Here is a 24,667-nt window from a genome sequence, read left to right on the forward strand (position 1 = left end):
TCTGATAGATACTGCCCGTGACATACCTTTAAATTCTCCATTAAAATTTAAAGGAAAAAAGAGAGGTAATCCCTACTAGGTAACTAACTACAATATCATGTGGTCAAAACAAGGGCTCTCTCCCACATTGTGTAAAGCCCTGGCACAGGTTGATCTGGTCCCCTACCACGCACAATTGATTAGGATTTCACATTTCCTGTTTGGGGAAGAAGAATTTTACATCACTGAATAATTTACTAAACTGTGTGTTTTATAAGAAAACTCGCTGTCCTGTAAATATGCCAGCACATACGCAGTCTATAAAGCTCGAACACACCACCCGTTCCGTCAGAATGCCCATGAAGAGAAAAGACTAAGGCCACGGGTGAGTTCCCATTTGTATTCACGAACCGAGTGAGATGGAAGTAGGGACGCAGTCAGCTCAGTCCAGTAGTCCAAATATTGTACGTGGGTGGCATCCAGACCCAGGGGCCCCACAGGCAACGTGGAGAATGGAATCACATTTCATTTTAGAGGGGCTAGTGCCTGGCTGCTCTCCTACTCGTCGAGGAAGGTGCCAACCAACCACAGTGCCATCCAGGGGCGTGGGAGCTCCAGATGAGCTCAGCCGGCTAATGCTTTTGTTAACATTTTGCCATGCAAACTGTGTTTAGGGCAGAAGCCTGGGGAACGGCTCCACAGAAGCTGCGGGCTGCGGCTTGTGAAGAGCCCACCCTTCGTGGAGGAGGGAAGAAAATGTGGCTCCTTAGCTCAAGTGGCATTTCCTTTTCTGTAAAGCGTGGAGCCCTAGCAAGCTAGTTCCCTGGTTCTGATCTTGAGGACTCCCACTGTATTGGCTACATCTTATGCAAACACTCCTTCATCACGTCTGCTCTTCACCTCAAAAATTCCTTAGCCCTGCTCCCCACACTTAAGATTTTTATTTCTTTATCCTGGCCCCAACTACCGGTTCATTTCCTCGTTCTGGCATGCATACCTATATACCTGGAGTCCATGTTTATAAACACTCTTTTAGGTTGATTTTCTGCAGAAAGCTAATTTCCCCTATTAAGTATGGGGGAAGGCAAATGCTAAATGATCACTAAGGAGGAGTAACCCTAGAGGAAGAATGAGGGAGCATGCAGAAGGGGGACCCAAAATAGCCTAGGAACCAGGGAAGGTTTTCTAGACAAGGCGATGGCCACACATTGTAAAAGATGTGGCTCCGTATGGCCTGACCGTCCTTATGCAGATAGGGCAGGACTGATGATTCCTCGCCTATTCTCACCGACCTACAGTCCTGGAGCTGGACTGTCTTCAGGCCCACTACAAGCAAGGGCCCCAGCCAGAAGCTGAGGATGCAAAAGCAATGAGTCATCTCACTGAGGAGAGAGGGACCCTCTGATTTCGTGGTTTATTTTCTTAATGTAACAGCGACACAAACTAATAGTTCATCAAGTGTTTTCAAGTAGCAAGAAAACCATTATTAAAGTTATTTTACCAACTATTATATGGATCTAGTTCAAATGAATATTTCTAAAATGCTTAAAAACATTTTAGTTTCCTGAATATGGAAACCATTCTCTCTTTTCTTTTCTTTTCTTTTTTTTTTTTTTAAATATATTTTATTGATTTTACACAGAGAGGAATTGAGAGGGACAGAGAGTTAGAAACGTCGATGAGAGAGAAACACCAACCAGCTGCCTCTTGCACACCCCCCACCGGGGATGTGCCCGCAACCAAGGTACATGCTCTCAACCGGAATCGAACCCGGGACCTTTCAGTCCGCAGGCTGACGCTCTATCCACTGAGCCAAACCAGTCCCGGCCCATTCTCTCTTTTCATCTACTTTTATGGTATTTGTGTGGAATCATAAAAGGAAGGAACTGTAGGGACTATATGATTTAAACGATCCTGCAGGGGTAAATATGTATATACAGTTGACAATAAGCATTTGCAATTTTGCAGCAGTTTAGAGCTCACTAAACACCTGCTCTAGGCACTAGTTTCATCTGATTTGGCAGGGAAAGCAGCTCTCAGGGTAAACTGGTGCTACTGCAACCACTCCAGGGACAATCACTTGTCTTAGGAGAGACCATAACAAGTAAGGAAAGTCCCTTCTCAAAACAGAGCTGGCATCTGCCTTCTTATAATTCCCATGCAGAGGGCCTCAGTTTTGCCCTCCAAAACAGTAAAGAATGCATCCTCCTTTTCATGTACATGTCAAAGCCAGCAGTAGCCCTCAATCCAGCCTGCCCTTGTCTAGAATCCTCTTCCATGTGCTAAGTACTTTCCACATTAAAAATTCCAGAAGCTCAGGGATTCGCTCACCTTCTGTGGCTCACTGGGCAGCATTCTGTTTATGTGTTGTCCTTACAATTGAACACAACTCACTAAAAATCTGAGCAGCTAGACTATAAAAAAAAAAAAAAAAAAAAAAAAAAAAAGGCACACAGTAGGGACCAGCTCATATAGTATCACACAATGTGCTCTGTTTATTTCATCTGTGTAATTTTGCTGCCTTAAGCAAGGTGTGTGTGTCCTCCTGGACAGGTGCAATGACTATCATGGTGTGATGAATGTGTTAAGGGATTTAGAGCTTGAAGATCTATTAAAATCTTAGCTCTGTGAAATAATCCTATCTAATAAAAGGGTAATATGCAAATTAACCACCACTCCATCACAAAGATGTTGGTGCCCATAGCCACAAGATAGCGGCACCCAATCCTCTCAGCCCCACCAGAGTCTCCTAATGCGGGGGGGGGGGGGGGGTGGGAATGGGTGGGGGAGAGAAGGCGGCCACTGAGAGCGGGCAGCATGAGCAGCCTGGAAGAATGCTTGCTTTGTCACCATGGCAAGGAGGCAGGCTTTCCAGCCCGGCCTCAGAGGGCCTCTGGGCAGTAGGCATGGAGCGGCCGGGGGTAGAGGGGGGACGTTTGCATCATGGCCCCAGGATGACGATAGCTAAATTATCAAGCATGCAAAATATGCTAGGCACCGTTCTCTCTCTATTAATTCAGTTAGTCCTCACAATAACCCAACGAGGTAGATAATATTAATATCCCCATATTATAGATAAGGAAGCCGAGGCACAGAGAAATTAATATTTCCTAGATTATCCAACCTAGAAAGGGGCAAAGCCAGGACTCAGATTTAGATAGTTTGGCTGCAGAGCCAGTACTTAAACCTTACACTTAAAAAGGACATTGCCTAGGTTTTGTGCAATCATCTCAATATGCTTTCAGATGCTTTCTTTCACTTGATTGTAACCGACGGATGAAAAATTTGAGGAATAGAGACACCAATTACATGGATAATTCTGAATTTATCATCACACGAATAGGCAGCAGACCTGAGCATGGAAGACTTCCTGGCACCCCCGTCGATATAATCGGCTGCACATGACATTTCTGAGGCTTAAATGAACTCCCCAATGTAAGGTGCCCATCACACTGACTGGTTACTACTTAGCTCTCAGCCACGCTCATTTGGTTTATTCACTTATAGGGCACGGTGTCAGGCATGTGGATTTTCCATAGATACTGGAGCGTTTAGGCAACCAGTTGGTTGGCCTTCCATAGGGGCAATGGTGTATTCTGGGGTGCTGTCCCGAAGGACCCTAGGTCATCACTGTCCGCATCCTCATGTAGCCACTCGTAATTGAAGGGCAGGGTTTGGGGTTCTCACCTGCCATTTCCTCAAACAATTGTGAATTTAGTAACCCTCCTGAACAATCAAGTACCTGAAATCAAAGCGGACACGTTGTTGGGGGAAGTCCGTAGCCAGTTCAGAGGGGGCCACGTGCCAGGCCCCGGATGGAGCTCCCTCCATTCCACCACGTACTCTTGGACAGCAGAGGCGGCTTCCCCAGGGGGTTCCCACGTCACCATCATGCTGTCCATGCCCTCTGAGTTTGCAGAGACCTGGCCAGGAGCCAGCAACCCTTTATGGGGAAATTGGGGGGGGGGGACAAAAACAAAGATCACTGTGGATAAAGATATAAAACAGAACAACTCATCCTAGCAAAGTTTCAGAGGAACTGATTTCTTTTTAAGGTCTTCAGGTTCACCGATTTAAGTTCATCGCACTTCTCAGTTCGTGGAGATCTGGCGGCAGCAGCTTGGACAAGGACCCTGTGTAGAGTTATTTATGGAATTATTTCCCCTTCACATCTCATTTCACTTTCCATGTCCGTGCCCCCAACGGTGCCTGCTCTAGTGAATGTAATGGGAATCCTTCTGACCCAGCTTATGTGAATGTTTATTCAGATACATATGGATCCTTGAAAATTAGTGCTGCTTTGTGCTTGTGAGTTGCTATTTCATGAACTGTGTTGGGAGTAAATCTAATGTTTTTTCTAACTTTCACCCCCCCCCGCCCCTCCCTCCCCACCCCCTCAACACAACATTATGTTTCTGGGATATATCCATCCGATTCCTATGTGTAAATTTAGCTCATTCCTTTAGACTGCTGCCTCCACCCCTTTTTTGCCCAGTCTCCAAGTGACAAGCAGGTTTCCCTCCAACTCTTTACTGATGTAGACAAAAAAAAAAAAAAAAAAAAAAAAAAAAGTGCTGTAAATAAATGATAAATTCCTAACTGGGCAGGTCATGGTAGATGGACACACCCCAGTCCTGTAACTTACGTGAGAGTTTTTAAAGCCAGCTCTGTCCATTGTTTTTGTGCGTCTAGGTCAACAGAAGCAATGCCAGAAGTAATACCCTTCAAGGACATAACCATCCTTAAGAAAGCACATGATCTTCCAATCCAACCCCTGCCTTGCTTTCTCCCACCGTCCTGCAATCGTCCTTAACATCATCTCTTTAATGTCAAACACACAAAAGAAACTGAAAAACTGTTATTCTTCAGAGCATTTGAGATCGTTATACCCTGGCATATGTCATCAATTTGGCTCACTTAAACTCTTATAAAAATTCTCTTCAGGTCTGGACCTTCTTACACTGACACTAACACAAACAAGGAGATGATGGGTATTCTCTCCCATGTCCTCGTGTGTGCCTGGGTACGAGTGTCTCTGGATGTATATGCAGAGTTGATTAATGATAGGATAAATTCCAGCTGTGTTTTTTGTTTGTTTGTTTGTTTGTTTGTTTGTTTTGACTGGAATTAAGTTAAATATATAGTTTAATTCAGGGAAAATTGGTGCTATTACATTGTTAAATCATTCCATTAATAATTCACATATTTCACTAAAGATGGCCAGAATGGTCTCTAAAATAGCCAATCAGTTGACACTCCAAAATGAAAAGCCTGAGAGATCTCTCCCCCACCTTCTACCCTCCCCACCCCCCGATCAACACTTGGTATTTTCTGACTTCATAACTTTTGCCAGTCTGGTATGTGTAAAATGGTATTTAACTGTGGTTTTATTTTCGTTTTCCGATTTCTCATGAGACTGAGCTTCTTTTCATATATTACTAGTCATCTGACTTTTTCTCCTTATATGAACTGCCTGTTCATATACTTTGCTCATTTTTTCTGAGTTTCCTGTCTTGTTTCTGATTTGCAGAAATAGCTTTCATATACTAGATCTTAATCACTTGTCAGGTTTCAACTCTAAAAATATCTTACTCGCCCTGGCTGGTTTGGCTCAATGGATAGAGTGTCAGCCTGTGGACTGAAGGGTCCCAGGTTCGATTCTGGCCAAGGGCACGTGCCTGGGTTGCAGGCTTGATTTCCCAGTAGGGGGTGTGTAGGAGGCAGGCGGTCGATGATTCTAATCATTGATGTTTCTTTCTCTCTCCCTTCTCTGAAATCAATAAAATATATTTTTTAAATAAAAAATAAAAATATCTTACTCTAGTCTTTTGTTGCCCATAAATACTTTGCTGTAGGTAAACCTATCTATGGTTTGTGCATTTCGATTCGACTCTTGTTTATGAAATCCTTCCATCCAGGGGTCATAAAAATACTCAACCACATTTTCTCCTGTTGACTTCTGGTTTTACCTTTAACACTCAAAAAAAAAATTTTTTTTATCCAAATCTAGCTGAAAGTTTTTTTTTTTTTAAGGGAATAAATTTTATTATTTTTCCCACACAGTGAGTACATTTTTTCAAGTGTGACACCATCCCTAACATACACACAGTTCTATAAATGACTAGGTCTGGATCTGGTCCGCTTCGTCACCAGAACACACTGTTCTCATTACCAGGCTTTGTGATGTCTGACTATTTGTTGGTAAACTCTCCTCTTCCTTTTGCTCTTCTTTTTTCAAAATAGTCTTGGTAATACTCAAAACATTATTCTTCCACATAGCTTTTAGGCTCACTTTATTAGGATCCCCTAAAATTCCAGCTGGTAGTTTTTACTAGAATTAAGTTAAATATATAGTTTAATTCAGGGAAAAATGATGCTGTTACAATGTTAAATTGTTCCATTAAAAGATTACTCAGCTCTCCTTTCATATCTTTTAGTGGAGTTTTTAAAAGTCCTCCTTAAAGTTTTTATGTATTCTTTGTTAATTTAATTCCTAGACATTTGATACTTTTAGTTCACTATGGAATCTTATTTTCTATCGATACTATTTGTGTGCATTATTCTTATTTAGGACAAATTTGCTAAACTCTCTAATTAGTTCTATTAATTTATCTATTGCCCATGTTGAATTTTTCATATAATAATCTTATTAACTGCATACTTAAAATGTCTCTTCCTTCCAATCTTTAAATTCAATCTTTTATTTCCTTTTTGTTGTTGTTTGCTTTTATATTGTTTCTAACTTTAAAGAGGTGCCTACATATCTTTATTAAGATGTTATTTAATACTGCATGATTTTGGTTGAAAGTCTTAAAACACTAAAAAGTTTTAATTTACTCAGTTTCTCTATAGTTTTTAAAAATAATATATTACTAAAAACTTTTTCTAATGTAAATATTTTTCTATGTCTGCTAAGAACATATCCCCCCCCTCTCTCTCTTTCTCTCTCTCTCTCTCTCTCTCTCTCTCTCTCTCTCTCAATGTGATGAATTACATTGATACATTTTTCTGATTCCTCCATCTTTAGATTCCTAGGATCAACCTTGCTTGGTCATCCTGCACTATGTGTTGCAGACACTATTTTTTGAGAGAGAGATAGAGATTTTTGAGAGAGAGATGCAGACACTATTTTTTAAGAGAAGTTTTAAATTTGCAGCAAAATGAGCAGAAGGTACAGAGATTTTCCAAGTGCCCCTCATACACACATAGCCTCCCCTACTATCGACATCCCGCACCAGAGTGGTACATATGCAGTAAGATTCTTGATAAATACTTTTAATCATCTTTTCCCTTTCATTTACTTTTTCTCTCACTGAAACTCTTAGGCGGTCATCCTTATTTCCCTTTCAATGCTCTCGGTGTTGTTTGTTTTTTCATCTTCTTTCCTGTTTCCAATGCCTTTTGGAAGGGTTTCTTACCCAATATTCCACTCACTCGCTCAGTCTCCCAGTGAGTCCTTTTTGCTATCCCAACCCATTGGCCGAGTTCTTTATTTCAACAATTAGACTTTCCATTCCGAACCTCTTTATTGCGGGCTTCTTCACAACCACCTGTTTCTATCATTCTCTCTTCTCTTCCTTCCTGAGGACACTTATTGTGCTTATTATAAACTCTTGTTCTTTCTGTTGCATTCATTATATTTCTTATGGCCCAAGTTGTTCAGTTTGTTGCCTTCTCACTGCACGCCCGCCCCCTGTCCCCCAGTGCCCCTCCAATTTCTCCTAATTTTCTCCTTTGGGATCATGTTTTATTTTTCTTAGATTGATCAAAAGCCTTGACCTTCATTTTTCTGTGGGAGGAGGAGTGAAAGCTTAGCTGCCGCTCATGCTCCTACAGGTAAGTGCAGGTAAGGAGGAGGAGCTTTTCAGGGTGGAGAGCTCGAGCTCAGAGGGCCTGTAGTGATGCCAACTGAGCTCTACCTGCCCACAGGCTCCCCATAGGTGTCCCCAGAACCTCCAGAACATACCTGTGCTTCTATGTCTGACACTGTCCTTTATGGGAGAGTTGGGCTCTTATTCTCTTAATTGCCAGGCCCACAGGGTGGATGGCACCAGAAATCTCAAGAGCCAGCCAGCTTGCAGGCACTCTTTGCTCTCAGCTCCTCTTCCCAGTCAGGTTCCAGGGCTTCTTAGAAGATACTCTGCCTTGCTCTCAGGACTTCCCTGCCCTACAGTAAAATGCCCAGGCGATGATCATATCAGAACCACACCGGCAAGAAAAAGGAGTGCAACAGAACGTGCTGCCTCAGCCCTTCCCTTCATCACTATTCCCCTTTGCACAGGCCTCTGCCATCCCCTGGCATCCTCAGGGCTGGACACGGTAGTTAGAGCCTGTAACCTGCTTAATTCCACACACTGGAATTCCCCAGCTGCGGTTCCTTTATCTGCATTTGCCTTCGTATCTGACTTCCTATGCCAGGAATATTTTTTTTTTAATGAAATGCATTCATTCAGTAAATATTTATTGAGCACCTATGGTTCACAAGACCCTTTGCCAGGTGATGGGCTAACACAGCCAGAGCCTTTCTGACCCCTGTTTTCTCTGGAATTAGCTAAGAAAATCAACTTGGCACAGCCCCGCCTCTGAGTCACTACACTTGCCAGGAACCAGCCTGGATGTCCTCCCGGCGAGGCCTGCCGGGGCTCGTTCTCTCCGGCAGGTCTCACCTCACAGGTCACTTCCTCTCTGTGACCCTTCAGACTATTCCTTTAGCCTCAATCATTCCACTTCCCGACTCCATTCCCACCGAGAGCTTTTGAATGGAGTTAGGAAGTTCAGGAGATGTTTGGAAAGAGGCAGGTGGCCTGGTTTTTCAGTCCAGCTCTGCCACTAATTGGGTGATCTTGGCTAAGTTACTTCCCCTCCTGGGGCTGAAGTCTTTGACATCTGTCTGATCCTGTTTATGACTCTACTGGCTTTTGATCCTTCCCAAAGTTTCAAACACTGTTGAGCACAAGGACTGGTGTGAAATGTGTTTTACTTGTTGACCGTGGGTTTGGCACACATTCAATTTTCATGATAAATCAACAAAAACGTTCCAGTGCTACTTGATATGCAATGTGATGCCAGGCGCCTTGGATAATAGAATTGTCCCTACTTTTCTCAAAATCTACATAATTCTACCTATTGTGAGTAGTGTGAACACATACTGCAAGAGAGGGATGCACAAAATTATGGTACCATATTTCTACAGATTATTCAGAATAAGTGTGAGACAAGAGCCATCAAGGACGGGATTATGTAATTTGCCACTCTGAGATGGACAACTTTGCATTGAAGGGTCAGGTGTGGTCTTAGGAGTGGTAAAGGCTCTTGAGAATCCAAGGTTTTTAGGACGGAGACCTTCTTAGACAGCTCAGTTGTAGAGAACTGTTTCAGTGTCATTCTGTACCTTCTCTACATGCTCATCCTTACTGAGCCTCACCCTTATTTAATACCTGTCCATTCTGAGAGGAAGAAATAATTCCTTTAACTATTTATGTCACTGATTCCATCAATTTCCAGCTCCCCAGGGTTTTCCTTCCATCAATTATCCCCTTTATTTTCAACTCTTCCCTACCCCTGATTCTGTGTTTTTGTTTTTTTTTGTTTTTTATGTATATGCTCATTCAGATCCCTCTTTAAAACAAACCCTCATACCTGCACACCTGCATCCCTTCACCTTGCTAATACCAAGTGGTCTTCTCCATATCCTGCTCCCATGTTGCCTCCTCTCCAAGCCCATGCTCTGGCTTTTCTCTGTTCCTAGAGCTGCCTGGCATACATCTACTCTCACACTTACTATACTAGTTTACTCATTTATATGTCTGCCCTTCCACCTGAGTAAATATAACTGGAGGATCTTTTTTTATAGCCCTAGTGCTGGAGTCCAATTGACTTAGATAGTATATGCTCAATAAAGGACTACTGAATGAATAAAGTAGAGGCCATCTCTAAAATAAAGAATGTGTCATTTTGAGAAGTTGTTATCAAATCTAAATGAAGAGTCTGGAATGGGCTCAGAAAATTAATAATGAGGCTTATATCCCCAAGATTCCTCTGCAGTGAGGTCTGAAGAAGTAAGGTATTCTGACATACTGCATTTCAACAACAGCAGGATATAAACAATGGTGTAAGCTCTTCCCACAGGATTCCCTTTAAAAAGTCACATATGTAGTCCTTAATCATCGAAGAAAAAAATTAAAAAGTATAACAAGCAAAAGGGAAGAAAAATCACCTGCAACCCCATGATGCAATGATGACCTCAACATTTCCATCTATATCCCACTAAATGTTTTTAACATGAGAAAAATGTATATTCATGTAAATATGTATTTTAAATGACATTATCCCACATACACTATTGGAAGCCTGCCATTGTACTTATGTGCATCTTTCCATGGCAATGAAAACATAGCTACGACATCACTTCAATGCTAGTATGAAATTAGTGCCAGTGAGAGTCAGGATATATTAACCCATTTCATCTTCTATTATTTTATATTTAGGTTATTTGTACTGTTTCAGTTTTTTTTTTTCTTTCTTTCTTTCTTTTTTTTAATGTATTTTATTGATTTTACACAGAGAGGAATTGAGAGGGACAGAAAGTTAGAAACGTCGATGAGAGAGATACATCGACCAGTTGTATCCTGCAACCAAGGTACGTGCCCTTGACCGGAATCGAACCCTGGACCCTTCAGTCCGCAGGCCGATGTTCTATCCACTGAGCCAAACCGGCTTGGGCTGTTTCACTTTTTTTTTCAACAAACATTTTTTTGCCTATATATTTTAAGCACTTATTATTTGCTGAGGATACATTCCTAATGCTAAAATTTCTTGGTCAAAAGATATGTTTATTTTTAAAGTTTATTACATATGGCCAAATTGTTCTTTAGAAAGTTATGCCAGTGTACACACCCACTAGCAGGGTACAAGAATACTTAAATCTCTCATCAATGTGGATTATATTATTTTTTTACTATTTCTCAGTCTAATTTGGTTTCTCATGATTTTTCAAAATTTGTATCTCATTGATTAGTAATTAGGCTGAACATATTTTCATATCATTATTATTCTTTTTGTATTTATTATTTGAGTTGTTGTTCATATCCCTGATCTCTTATTTTAAAAGGTTAGATAGGTCCAGCTGGTGTGGCTCAGTGGTTGAGCTTTGACCTATGAATCAGGAGGTCACAGTTGGATTTCTGGTCAGGGCTTATGCCCGGGTTTCAGCTTGATCACCAGCGTGGAGCATGCAGGAGGCAGCCAATCAATGATTCGCTCTCATCATCGATGATTTTGTCTCTCTCTGCATCTCCCTTCCTTTCTGAAATCAGTAAAAATATATTTTTAAAAATTAGATTGATAATCCTCTTTTTGTAAAAAAAAAAAAAAAATGTGATCTATACTTTTCTTAAATTTCTATTTATACACCTGAAACTAATACAAAGTAATGTTGAAAGTAAATTATAATTGAAATAAATAAATAAATAATTTTAAAATAGAAAAGAAAATCTGGCCAACTGTTAACATTTGTTAGATCTGAAAATGGGAACGTGGTTTTATTATGTCACTCTGAAAAAAACTGCTACTCAAATTTTTAAAGTTTCATTTTTGGTGTTTTCAACTTTTTAAATTTTACTATGCAGAAAGTTTAAGCTTTTTTCCCCATAGCTGATCCATCTTTTCCATCAGGTTTCTGCCTTAGGTACCCATTACACATTGAGGTGAGATTACAGTAGCCTTCATCTTTAGCGAGGCAACATTGCTGCCTGAAATACACTTCTGCGCCTCCTTTGAGCTGGGTGTGGCCTGGTGACCAATTAGAGTCAATGGCTGCAAACATGTTGTGTGTGACTTGGGGCAAAGCTACTTAGTGTACATAAAATAATCATGTTTTGGAGGAGCTTCTTCAAAATGATGATTTGCTTGACTCAAATGCAGATAAAATTGTTGCATTGAATTTTAAGGAAGGATCTCATTATGGTTTTACTCTAGCAGGCATTTTGGAAAAAGGCCTTCAGAAATAGCATTAGCATCCGCCCTACCCCCCCCTTTTCTTTACTTTTTTCTTTTTTTTTTTACTAATTATCCAAAGAAGTTAGTGAGACTGCGACTATAAAATGTGTATAGCTAGTTGAATTCATGTAGAAAACTGGATTCATATCTAAATTTGTGATGTAAAGAACTAAGACAAAATTTTTTACTATAGTTTCATTACAGCCAGAATTTCATTTTAATATGATTGGTTTTAAAATATGTTTTGACTATAGGTGTAAAATGCTTTCTTCTAGAATTTCACAGCCCATATTATTCTTGCTTCTGGAAAAATTAGCCAGACATTAGTGTTCAATTTAGTGCAACTAATATTTCCTTAACTAACATTTATTAAGCACCTGCTACATATTAGTCTCTGTATTTAATCTTACAATAACCTGCAAAGCGGATGATGTAATCCCCACTTTAGAGACTGGGAAATTGAAGCCCAGAAGTGTTAATTCAGATGTCCAAGGCCACTCATAGGCTGAGTGAAAAAGACAACCTCTAAAGCTGTTGATTCAAAAGTCTAAATTCCAAGGTACCCACGCCAGGCCCTGAACTGAGCCTGGGGAAGAAAAGAGATGAGTAAGACATGGTTTCCCACAGGCAATCTTAAAGAAAAGTTGGTACTTACCTGCCCCACACAGGTCTGCTATGTTAATACGAGTGGGCAGGGAACTGCCTTTGGAGTTAACTGCAGACACAGCCACAGCCCAGTTCGCAGTTCTGGGAATGACCCATGTCCAGAAGGTATGTTCTGTGATGTTCTGTAGTGTGGCTTTCTCCCCTGCTACCTCCAGCAAAGTCACCTGATAGTGGAGGATTTTTCCTCTTGCCTCTGATACACTCAGATTCTGCAACAAAACACATCTACTTACTATGTAGACTCAGACAAGGCTGCTGGATGCTCTGTGCCTGGACCTCATGGTCCTCTGAAGCTGGTGGCTACATCTGAGTGACCTTTTTATTTACATCTTCTCAGCTCCTCAACTGCATACTTTATGCTGCTGCTCATCCCAACCATTTAGAGAAAAATATTACCTAACATTTTTAAAAGCTAATTCTTTTAAAAAAAAATATTTTATTGATTTTTTACAGAGAGGAAGGGAAAGAGATAGTTAGAAACATCGATGAGAGAGAAACATCGATCAGCTGCCTCCTGCACACACACAATGTGGGGATGTGCCCACAACCAAGGTACATGCCCTTGACTGGAATTGAACCTGGAACCTTTCAGTCCACAGGCTGACGCTCTATCCACTAAGCCAAACCGGTATCAGCTTAAAGCTAATTCTTTTTTTTAAAATATATTTTATTGTTTTTGTACAGAGAGGAAGGGAGAGAGATAGAGAGTTAGAAACATCGATGAGAGAGAGTCATCGATCAGCTGCCTCTTGCATACCCCTCACTGGGGATGTGCCTGCAACCAAGGTACATGCCCTTGACCGGAATCGAACCTGGGACCCTTCAGTCCCCAAGCCGACGCTCTATCCATTGAGCCAAAATGGTTTCGGCTTAAAGCTAATTCTTAACAGAACCTAGATTTTTCTTTCTTGCTTCAAAATGAAACTTCCTACCAGTAGAAAACGCAATTGCATTCAACGGAACAAGAGCAGGCTCTAAACTGGGAAGATCTGGATTTGAGTTCTATTCTACTGATCACCAGCTAAGTGACTCCGGGCAAGACACTCAGCCCCTCTGAATTTCCATTTCTAACTTTGTCTCTCTCTCTCACACACACACACACACACACACACACACACACACACACACACACTCCTACCTTTTTAAACAGAAAACACAATGCTGCTCATGAAATAAAAATTAAAAAAAACAAGATTTTCAAGAGCTAAACTAGTAAAATCCATTGGATGAATTGGATGAGTCATCTGTGCTAGGAAACGAAGACACTCTTTTTAAATGTGAACCCAACGAATTTTTGGAACTGCAAAAATTCCAATTGAGATCATTTGGGAGCAATCCCAGAAAGTAAGCAGAAAACTAATTATTTGCATTGTAACTCTGTTTGGACAAGGACCATGGGAAACAGAAGCAATGAGAGTGGAGAGCTGCCAAGGTCAGCACTGGCAGTGCCCCTCCATGCCTACTGCATGGAGAGGAAGGCTCAGCTCACCAGACGTAAGCATTACAGTTTTCTTGGCAAAGCCATTCCTTCCATGGGGTGTAGGGTGGCCTCAAACTGTTGAAAGACACGCCTTAAAATTGTCAAGTGCCCCTTTCTCTGATTCCCTACTCCCTAAGCGATCTTCTAATAATTTGTAGTTTATCTGTCAGCAGAGGCTTGGCCAGCATGAACATCTGGTTCGGTTAAAATTTGTGTTTTCCACTCTAAGTGAATAAATTGCCTGACTTATTATATCTGATTATATAATTTGGTTTCCAAAATAATTAGCATACTGAGAAAGAATATTCCTATCTGCTGTCTGCAGACTCAAGCCTTCTGGTTTGCCCAATAGCTGAATTCTTCATTATAAATTAAATCATGGACATGCAGCTTTTTATTATATTTTAGTCTCTGAGAGCGTGATTAATGCAGGTCCTGTCCTAGGTGCCTCTGTTGGGCCCACAAGGCCTGGGACTGGGTCTTACACCATGGTCCATGCACCAGGAAAATACCATGTTGCTGAGGGCTCTTTGGGGTGTACATCCAGCCTCTCCCTAGAAGACATCCTTGTGTGTTTGGGCAAGAATCAAGAAAATATCCATCACTCCAAATGTCCACCACAGCCATCCCCATAGGCCTGTTGTGTAAATTAAACTAAGTGAGTGCTTTTGAAATTGTGATGTTCTAAACTCATTAATAAACATGCCTTTTGTCCTAAGAGAAAAAAAATAACAGGATAAATGAAAGCAAAAGCTGGCTAGGGAAGACCATTCCCTCAGCTATTTCTCATTCTGTCCTTCACTATCTGTTTCCGCTGAGGCTCAGAGGTATGGTTATTATCCCAGCCCCAACCTAAGCACCCCCACCCTACAGCATCCCCATAGTTAACCAAGTTCACCAGGCTCTCCATTCTTGCCACGAACACAGAGGCTTCAGTCCACTCTGACAACTAAGCAAACAGAGCCTTAATTGGAAAAAACACCTTGCAACCAGCTTTTATCATCTCTCTCATTGTCCTGCTCAGACACCTCAACACTCTCATTCAGTGCTATGGCAGAATGCTGAAGGAATGGGGGGGGGGGGGGGGGGCATGTCAGGTCTACGGAACTTGCCTAGTGAATGCTGTGAAAATCTAGCTGATCACAGTGACCCAGGGACCAGAGGTCTGAGTCTGGAAAATGAGTGACAGTTCCCAGAGGGCAGTAAAGGGCCTGGACCGTACTTTGCATTTTTCTTCCATATCCCGTAACTTAGAGTTGAAGAAAGCAGTGAGAAGGTGAGGGTGGGGTTGTGGTAGTTAGAAAAACAAATATGTACTTTGTGAGTTATGCTTTTATAAAAGGTGAAGCTCAAATTTTGGGATAAAGGTTAATCTCTCTAATCTCTCTAACTGGTTCCCTTAACCAAATTAACAACCGAGCCTAACTTGTCAGACAGGATCCTGGAAACAAAAAATTCAGTGAGCCAATGGGAAAACAAGTAACTATCCAGCTGGGCTTGTAGCAGCTTAAAACAGAATAATTAGTTGAGTTTTTGTTTTTTTTTAATAGCAACGTAAAATTTGCAAAAAAAATGTATGTCATCCATCACCCTACAATCACATGTGGCCCTGGTGGAATGGAGTGTCATCACAGAACAGCAGAACAGGAAGGGATTCCACAGATTTACAATTAGTTCAACATTTCCTTTTATCAATGGGGAAACTAAGCCCCAAGGCAAGGAAGTGATTTGCTTAAGGCCACTCTAAGGATCAAACGAGGAAGAGTGGAATCCAGGCCTCCTGGCTTCTAGACTAGCGACCTGTCTACTCAGACACTGGTGAGTCTGAGTGATGAACTGGTAAGTATGGGCCACCATGTGTCAGAGCTGGAATCCCAGCCACCCTTCTGCCCCAAAGTTGAAAAGCAGTGTCTCTAACTGTGAGGCTGTATTATATTCTGATGTGGAGCATCAGCAGTGAACATGAGGTCAGCAGTTTGGGGGAGGTGGAGATCCTGAATTCTTTTTCCCCCCACACAATGGCCCTGAGTCACAAGGGGGCCAGCTGTGAACCCAGAAGAACTATACTACCTGAGGAGCCAGCTGGGTCTTTCCAGATGAACTTAGTTTTATTTCAGTACTAGAAGCCCAATGCACGAAATTCATGCAAGAGTAGGCCTTCCTTCCCCTGGATGCTGGCACAGGCTTCCCTCTGACACCCAGGACCCAAACTTCCTCTGAAAAGTCATCTGGAAGGATGTCGGGTCTAATTAGCATAGTATGCTTTTTTTTTTTTAATTTTATTTGGTCCATTTTGCTCAGTGTATGTCCTACAACTTTTATTTTATTTTATTTTTATTTTTTTAATATATTTTATTGATTTTTTACAGAGAGGAGGAGAGAGGGATAGAGAGCTAGAAATGTCGATGAGAGAGAAACATCAACCAGCTACCTCTTGCACACCCCCCACCAGGGATGTGCCCAAGCCAATGTACATGTGCCCTTGACCGGAATAGAACCTGGGACCTTTCAGTCCGCAGACCGACGCTCTACCACTGAGCCAAACCGGTTTCGGCTATGCTTTTATTATTATAGATTTGTTCACTTGTGTGAGTGATAAGGAAGAAACTATCATTTATCAGGCCATGCCATGAATCAAGAGCTTAGTCTGTTGTTACATTTAGTTCTTATGAGGGTGCTGAACCTAGGAATGGTTAAGAAACTGACTCCCCACAGATAAGTCATCCCCCACAGAAATGTGAGAATTTAGTGCGCCCCCTGGTGGATGTGGGAGAGGAAGGATGTCTGGACCATTCCTGTCATCCCTGAGAGTGTCTGGAAGACCTGGTATTCTTATACCTCTATGGGCAGCGCTAAAGCTAATCTGGTCAGTGTCCCCATTGCCACTCTCCTATTGGTAAGAGTAAGCTAATAAAGGAAAAGCTGACCTATTGCCCCTCTCCTGCAGTTGTCCTCCTGCTCTGTCCGGAGGGAGATGCGTTAACTTAGTAAACTTAGCCTTTTGGACTTTGTCTGAGAAGCAACGTGACCAGCCCCTTCATAAACCTATTCTAGGAGTTCTGCTGCCTGAAAAGGCTTTCAGCATCAAAAATGACTCGATGAACATAATCCATGAGAGGACAAAACCTAACACATGTCCAAATTCAGGGCCCTTACACTGTATTTTTGTTTTGTTTTAAAGTACATTAGAGAAAGGGTATTTTCTCTGAATTGATAAATTATTTATTCTTAGGACTCAAATAAAAATTTCTGTGAAGATTTTTGTTTGTTCGTTTGTTTTGGGCAGACACTTTGTTTTCTTTCTCCACCACAAGTTATTTTACGTCCCTAAGGCTCAATTTTCTAATCTGTAAAATGAGGATAATTCTGTGTACAGCATAGGCATTTTGGAGAACTCAATGGACTAAAGGAAATAAACTGTTTCTAAAAGTGCTTGGCCGATGGCAGGTGTTAAGACACTGGGTGAGCTCACCTACTCTACATCACAATTGGCACTTTCCCCATCATAGTCACGTGACTCTTCTATCCATTTATGGAGAGACAAGCCATCTTGACTTGGCTTATACCACAGCTCTATAAGGAAGTCTCACCAACGTCACACAGTTGGTTACAAAGAACATATAAGAGAGGAAGGGAGAAGGAGAGAGAGAAACATCAATGATGAGAGAGAATAATCGGCTGCCTCCTGCATACCTCCTCCTGGGGATCACGCCCACAATCCAGGCATGTATCCTTGACCAGAACTGAACTTGGGATCCTTCAGTCCAAAGGCTGATGCTCTATCCACTGAGCCAAACCCACCAGGGCTATCTACTTTACTCTTGAGAAAAATAAGGCACAGAGAGGTTAAGCACCTTGCTCAAGAACACACAGCCATTAAGTGGTAAAGCTGGAACTCGAAGTCAGGTAGTATAGCTCTAGCTAGAAGATTAATTAAAAAAAAAAAAGATTTTTTTAATTGATTATTTTTTCCAGAGAAGGGAGGGGGGAAAAGGGAGAGAGAGAAACATAAATTAGCTGCCTCCTGCACGCCCCCTACCAGGGATCAAGCCTGCACCTCAGCATGTGCTCTGACCAGGAATCAAATGGGCAGCCTTTTGGTGCACAGACAGCACCCAACCACTTAGCCTCTGGCCGGGCGAGAGGATGAGCTCTTCTCCGCTGTGGTGCCAGCTGGCACCTGGCAGTCCCTGCCCAGTTGTTGTGCTACACTGAACCGATGTAATTCCTGGTCAGACTTCACGGTAGTTAACCCACAAAATTTCTATCCTGTTTTGCAGCTAGAAAAACAGCAAAATAATGGGAACTTTCATAAGGGTGAAATTTTAACTCCCCTTTCCCCCTTTCTATTTTCTGTTAATTCTCTGCTACCTACTCTCTCATTTTTGTCACTCACGCCATTCTGTTACCCAATGAAAAATCCCTACTTTACAGCCGGTATAATGTGTGTGATTAGAAGGCCAGGGAAAGCAATCAGGTTGGCCTTGGCTGGGATTCTGGCAGAAGGAGGAGGATTATGTGTCATGTTGGGGGCCAGTGCTGTACATTCACCCCTGACAACACGGTCAGACGGACCGTCACTGAGGCCCTAAGGCAGCTTTAGTGATGAGTGAGCTGGAACCTGGGATCGAGGCTCCCTTCTCTCATTCACTAGAGCTATGGTTTGGAAAGTGGAAGGGAGCGACAGTGTCCACGTTCACCCCTGTGATTAGGAGCTACCGTGATGGGATGTTACATCTTCCCATGTAACCACATGGATCAAACAGCAAATCAGTCTGCTCCTACACACTGCAGAGCATGAAAGTCAATGAATGTCAGCTGAGTTTGAAGAAAAGAATTTAAATAAATTGTGAGAATAAACAAGTCATCTTTCCTGCCAAAGAACAGTTCAGGCAGCCTCCATCTTGGCCGCAGGCTTGCAGCTCCCCTGTGGGATGCCATCTTGAAACAGCAAAGGTCAACCCCTCCCTTTTAATTAGCCAATCGTGAGAGATTGTGCGCCTGAGCTCCAGTCAAGGGTGAGGGACAGGTCATGTGTGTCAGGATTAAAAAGTGGAGCGGCTGCCTACTCAGTGTGTGTGTGTGCTCCCAGACCATGTGCATGTGCACCCTCCTGCAGGAGTAAAGGTATTTGCCTAGTAGAAAGAAGGAAGAAAGGGGGGGGGGGGGGGGAGGAAAGAAAGGAGAGAGGGAGGGAGGGAAGGAGGAAAGAAGGAACTTCTTTCCGAAATAGTCTTCTGAAATGCTGTGCCAGCCTGCGATGGAACAGGATTGGGGAAAGGAAAGAGACAAAATTGAATATTGTGACAAACTACTGCAATCTTCCTGCCTTTTGTATTTAAATATTGATTCTGATATTGCATATATCCTATAATTATATAAGCCCTCAGGCTCCTGGCAGTCAGTCTTATCTTGGGATTTACAACAGGCCTCTGGTTGAACGGTGACCTATGAACCAGGAGGTCATGGTTCAATTCCCTGTGAGGGCAAATTCCCAGATTGTGGGCTTGATCCCCAGTAGTTGGTGTGCAGGAGGCAGCAGATCAAAGATTCTCTCTCATTATCAATGTTCCCATCTCTCTCACTCTCCCTTCTTCTCTGAAATCAATAAAAACATATTTATAAAAATTAAAAAAAATCAGGCCTCATAATTTCAGAAAGATTCTAGTTTGTTATGATCAAGGTAGTGAGAGGTCTTTGAAGAAAGTAACAGGAAACTACAAAGGTTATTGTGGCTTTGTCCATCATCTTTTCAAAGGTTACCTATCTGTATCTCTATACCTCTATCTCTTATCTATATCTTCACATGTATCTATAGCTATATCTACACATGTATCTATCTATATCCATATTCATATCCAAATTTATACCCACATCCACATCCATACCAATATCTATATCTATATCCATATCCATATCTATGTATATTCAAGGTGATTTATATGTTCATGTTGACCAATGTCACTCCAATTTAATAAATAAAAATGTTTTTAAAAGGTGATTTTTCTCCTTAAAGGATACATGTTATATTAACTTGGAGGACAGTGTATTGGACTCACAGACTGAAATGCTTAATCTAAGCAAAGGAAACAGTATGAAACTGCACAGAGAATGACAGAGGGAATCTGAGGGACAGGATTGCTAAGAACCTCCTGTGAAGGCCTCTCACATAAAACAGGTTGTTCATGACAGAAAAACAGTTTCTAAACGTTATTACATTTGTTTTAACAATATCAGGCATTTTTATTGCATTCCACGGATTAAAATGGAATGCAATAAAAATACCTGGTATTGTTAAATACCAGGTGGTACTTTTTGGCTTCAACGGAGAAAAAATATTTTTTCTCTTAAAAATAACTGGCAAAAAATAGTGCAGGATATTTTTGAAGAAATGCAGTTTTCAGGAGAAACCGAGGGCTGGGAAAATAAATGATTATGTGGGAACCAGAACAACAAAGCAAAGGTCTCCGTCAGTCTCACACACACACTCACATTCATACAGACATAGATGATATTCACACACATTCACACCCACACTCAGACCCACATGCACACCTTCCACACGCTCACACGTATTCACTGCTGTGGTCTGAATGTTTGTGTGTCCCCAAGGTTGGGACTCTAATGCCAAGGTGACAGTGTCAGGAGGTGGGGCCTCTGGGAGGGTGATTATGTCATGAAGATAGAGCCCTCATGAATAGGATTAATGATTTTATAAAAGAGACCCCACAGAGCTCCCTAACCCCTTCTACCATGTGGGGACACAACAGAAAATCTGCAACCCAGAGGACACCCTTCACCCGGCCATGCTCGCACCAGATCTTGGACTTTCAGACTCTAGAACTTCAAGAAATAGATTGACAGCCCATAGTATTTTGTTATAGCAAAATGGACTAAGACCTTCACATACATGCACTTACACACCTATTCATATAGACATCCCCGACACCTACATCCCCGCTCACTCATATCCCTCAGACGTATGAAAGACTCACACGCACTCACACACCCATTCACATATACCCTTTGTGCTCACACAAGTATATAACACCCATGTATATAGCACACATGCACCCGCATCACTCACATACACACCCACCTATACTCACACTCACATACATGCACAGCCACACCCACAGGGACTGTGCCCATTCAGCACCTGGCTGCTCTCCTCTTATGTAAACATCCTGCAAAAAATGAAAGGTCCCCTCACATTTCCCCAACTGCAAGAGAAACGTGCTCTCACTGTGTTCACAGACTAATGGGGTTTTACTTGGGGCTTCCTTTGGTCCCAGCACCCGAAATTTCCCCACCGCCGTGGTGGGGTGTCCCCTCATTGGGTTTCCCGGTATTAATCACAGTTCAAAAAAAAAAAAAAAAAAAAAACCAACCCTCCGCCTGCATATCTGTGCTTCCTTTCCCCAGTGAAGTCTAATTTGGGCCCCACCACAAAGCACCTGGTCTGGTGGCAGCGTTTCTTTCTAGTCTGAGTCCCCTGTGTTGCAGCGCCACCTGGTCAATTCCCAGGACATGAGGAATCCCCAGTGGGACTAGTGGGACAGGAGTGGTCCAGACAGAAGGGGCAGTGATTTCTGCCCGGGAAAGGCTCCCTGGAACAAGTACCACAGGCCCTCTCATTGGAAACCATTTCACCTCCCAATGTTCCCTCATTCCTCCCCCATCCCTCTTTCCGTTTTTTGTTTTGTTTGGCGTGTGTGTGTGTGTGTGTGTGTGTGTGTGTTGTGGTGTGTGTGTATCCTCACCCGAAGATATTTTCCCATTGATTTTAGAGAGAGTGGAAGAGAGCGGGAAAGACAGAGAAATACTGATGTGAGAGAAGCAAGGCCTGGGCCAAGGAGGAGCCTGCAACCGAGGTACATGCCCTTGTCCAGAATCAAACCCAGGACCCTTCCGTCTGCATGCCGACGCTCTACGCACTGAGCCAAGCTGGCTAGGGCTGTTTCCACATTTGTAAAACGGGTGGTGGGACTGCATGCTGGCTAAATCCCCTTTGGCGCCAGAGTCTGGACTCGGTGGTTCTGTGGTCCAGAGCAGGCCTGCTCACTTCCGTGACTCTGGCCCGTGCTTTATTCCCACCCCTGGGTGAGTGGCCTGTTTGGGGCCCTGGAAGCTTCCCAGGACTTGGCACTCAAGGACTTAGCCAGAAAGGACTTAGCCCAGGAACGGCCCTACAAGAATGAGGACTAGACCCAACTTTCCAAGGAGCCTCTGAGGCTGGACGGTCACTGAAGGCTTTGTAGGTTCCCTGTCATGACCACAGTCAAGTTACAGGAGCTCCCAGTATTTGCATTTTTGATTTCTTATTCCAGCCAGTTCCAGTCCAAACATCTATAATTCTGGCCTCACCTAGGGAAGATTTTCTAACAACAGGAAATGCCCATCCTGGCATGGACTGCAGACAGAGTGGAATGCTTCCTGTCTCAGGAGGTCCCAGCAGAGACATCTGTCTGTCCCCGCTAATATGGGAGCAATGTTCATGAGAGGAAGGGTGGGCTGGAAGAGGATTGAAGTCCCTTTGAATTCCAAAACCCAATTTTGTAACCTATTCTTTGTGAGGATTAGGGACAAGATCAGAATGAGAAGCAGAGAAGAATCTGCATATGTATGTAGAAGACCTTTTGGGAGGAGGAATTTTGGGTTTAACCAGTCATTTACTTGTGAAAATGAAAACCGCGAGCCAAAAATTCAGCTGGGCCCTGGCCATTTTGGCTCAGTGGATAGAGCATTGGCTTGCGAACTGAAAGGTCCCAGGTTCGATTCCAGTCAAGGGCACATGCCTGGTTTGTGGGCGTGATCCCTAGTTTGGGGCGTGCAGGAGGCAGCCAATCCATGATTCTCTCTCATCACTGATGTTTCTATCTCTCTCTCCCTCTTCCTTCCCCTCTGAAATCAATTACATATATATATATATATATATATATATATATATATATATATATATATAAAAGAATTCAGCTGGGTTCTCCTATCATAGGCACAGATATGACCGCTCTAAATGTCTTGCTTTGAGAATTGTCTTGCTAGTACAAATGGCTTTATTTTAAAATAAATTTTATTTTATTTTATTTTATTTTATTTTTTAATATATTTTATTGATTTTGTACAGAGAGGAAGAGAGAGGGATAGAGAGTTAGAAACATCGATGAGAGAGGATCATCAATCAGCTGCCTCTTGCACACCCCCCACTGGGGATGTGCCCGCAACCCAAGTACATGCCCCTGACCGGAATCGAACCCGGGACCCTTCAGTCCACAGGCCGACGCTCTATCCACTGAGCCAAACCGGTCCCGGCTAAAATAAATTTTAAGCTACCCTAATAGTTTGGCTCAGTGAATAAGGGTCCCAGGTTCAATTCTGGCCAAGGGCATGTACCTTGGTTTCAGGCACATCCTCAGTAGGGAGTGCGCAGGAGGCAGCTGATCTATGTTTCTCTCTCATAGATGTATCTAATTCTCTGTAAAAAAAAAACTAAAAAAACAAAACCAATTATATATATATTTTTTAAATAAATAAATAAAATAAATTTTAAGCTTTGGTTTTAGTTTCAAAGTTAAGAGCTTAATCATGACTCATCCTGCTATTTATAGTAGTCCCCTCTTCTACCAGACATTTTGTGTGAGTGTGTGTGTGTGAGAGAGAGAAAGAGAGAGACAGAGAGAGAGAGACAGAGAGAGAGAGAGAGGAAACAAAAGAGGGACAAAGAGCTTATTGATTGCCTGGCTCATTCCTTAAAACAGAAGAAGATTGCAACCATCCAAATTGATCATGCTAACTCCATCCGAGGACTTTTTATTCCTTACTCTGACCCTTCCTGGTTTTGTGCTCACCAGCTTCACAATCCCAAAACTGTTTATTTACCTTTATCTGGGGGAGGTTTTGGGGGAAAAAGGAAGAGTACAGTGCACCTGAATAGCTCTTATTATGAGCATGCTAATTAGTAGCTCAATTCAAAGAGCATTTTCTTTCAACAAAGGATGTAGCAGAAAGAGTTCTGGATCAGGTTTCAATCCAAGCTAAGCACTCAGCAACTGGGTGACTTTAGGAGGGACTTTCTCTCTCTGACCCCCCCGTTTTTTTTGTTTGTTTTGTTTTGTTTTTAAAATATATTTTATTAATTTTTTACAGAGAGGAAGGGAGAGGGAAAGAGAGTTAGAAACATCAAGGAGAAACACCTCCTGCACACCTCCTACTGGGGATGTGCCTGCAACCAAGGTACATGCCCTTGACTGGGATCGAAGCTGGGACCCCTCAGTCTGCAGCCCGACGCTCTATCCACTGAGCCAAACCGGTTAGGGCAAACCCGGTTTTTATATTTGTTAAGTGGGGATGCCTAGTACCTACTTCCCAGAGTTTGGGTAAGGACTTAATGAAGGGACAGTGCCGGCTTTCAGCACCCTGTGAAATTCTGACATCCTGTAATAACATTAGCCACATTGCTTTGTGGAAGGTTACCCTCCGTCCTGCTGCTCTACTGCTATTCCTGAGGAAGAGCTGCTCTCCCTTCCCATTCCTATTGTTTATTCA

At 42.4% G+C, this 24,667-nt stretch overlaps 1 protein-coding gene across 2 annotated transcripts in view; it reads right to left on the reverse strand.

Annotated features, from left to right (window-relative positions):
• The window catches only part of IL12RB2 (interleukin 12 receptor subunit beta 2), a 73,702-nt gene that overhangs the window by 29,916 nt on the left and 19,119 nt on the right, over nt 1-24,667 (reverse strand). For both annotated transcript variants that reach the window (XM_084875619.1, XM_084875618.1), the window contains exons 9-10: nt 12,632-12,851; nt 3,722-3,922 (exon numbers count right to left, since the gene is read on the reverse strand). In XM_084875619.1, coding sequence (XP_084731745.1) covers nt 3,722-3,922; nt 12,632-12,851 — 421 coding nt within the window. The remainder of the gene's footprint in view (nt 1-3,721; nt 3,923-12,631; nt 12,852-24,667) is intronic.

Source organism: Pipistrellus hanaki (assembly GCF_964339955.1).
Source record: "Pipistrellus hanaki genome assembly, chromosome: 2".
NCBI lineage: Eukaryota > Metazoa > Chordata > Mammalia > Chiroptera > Vespertilionidae > Pipistrellus > Pipistrellus hanaki.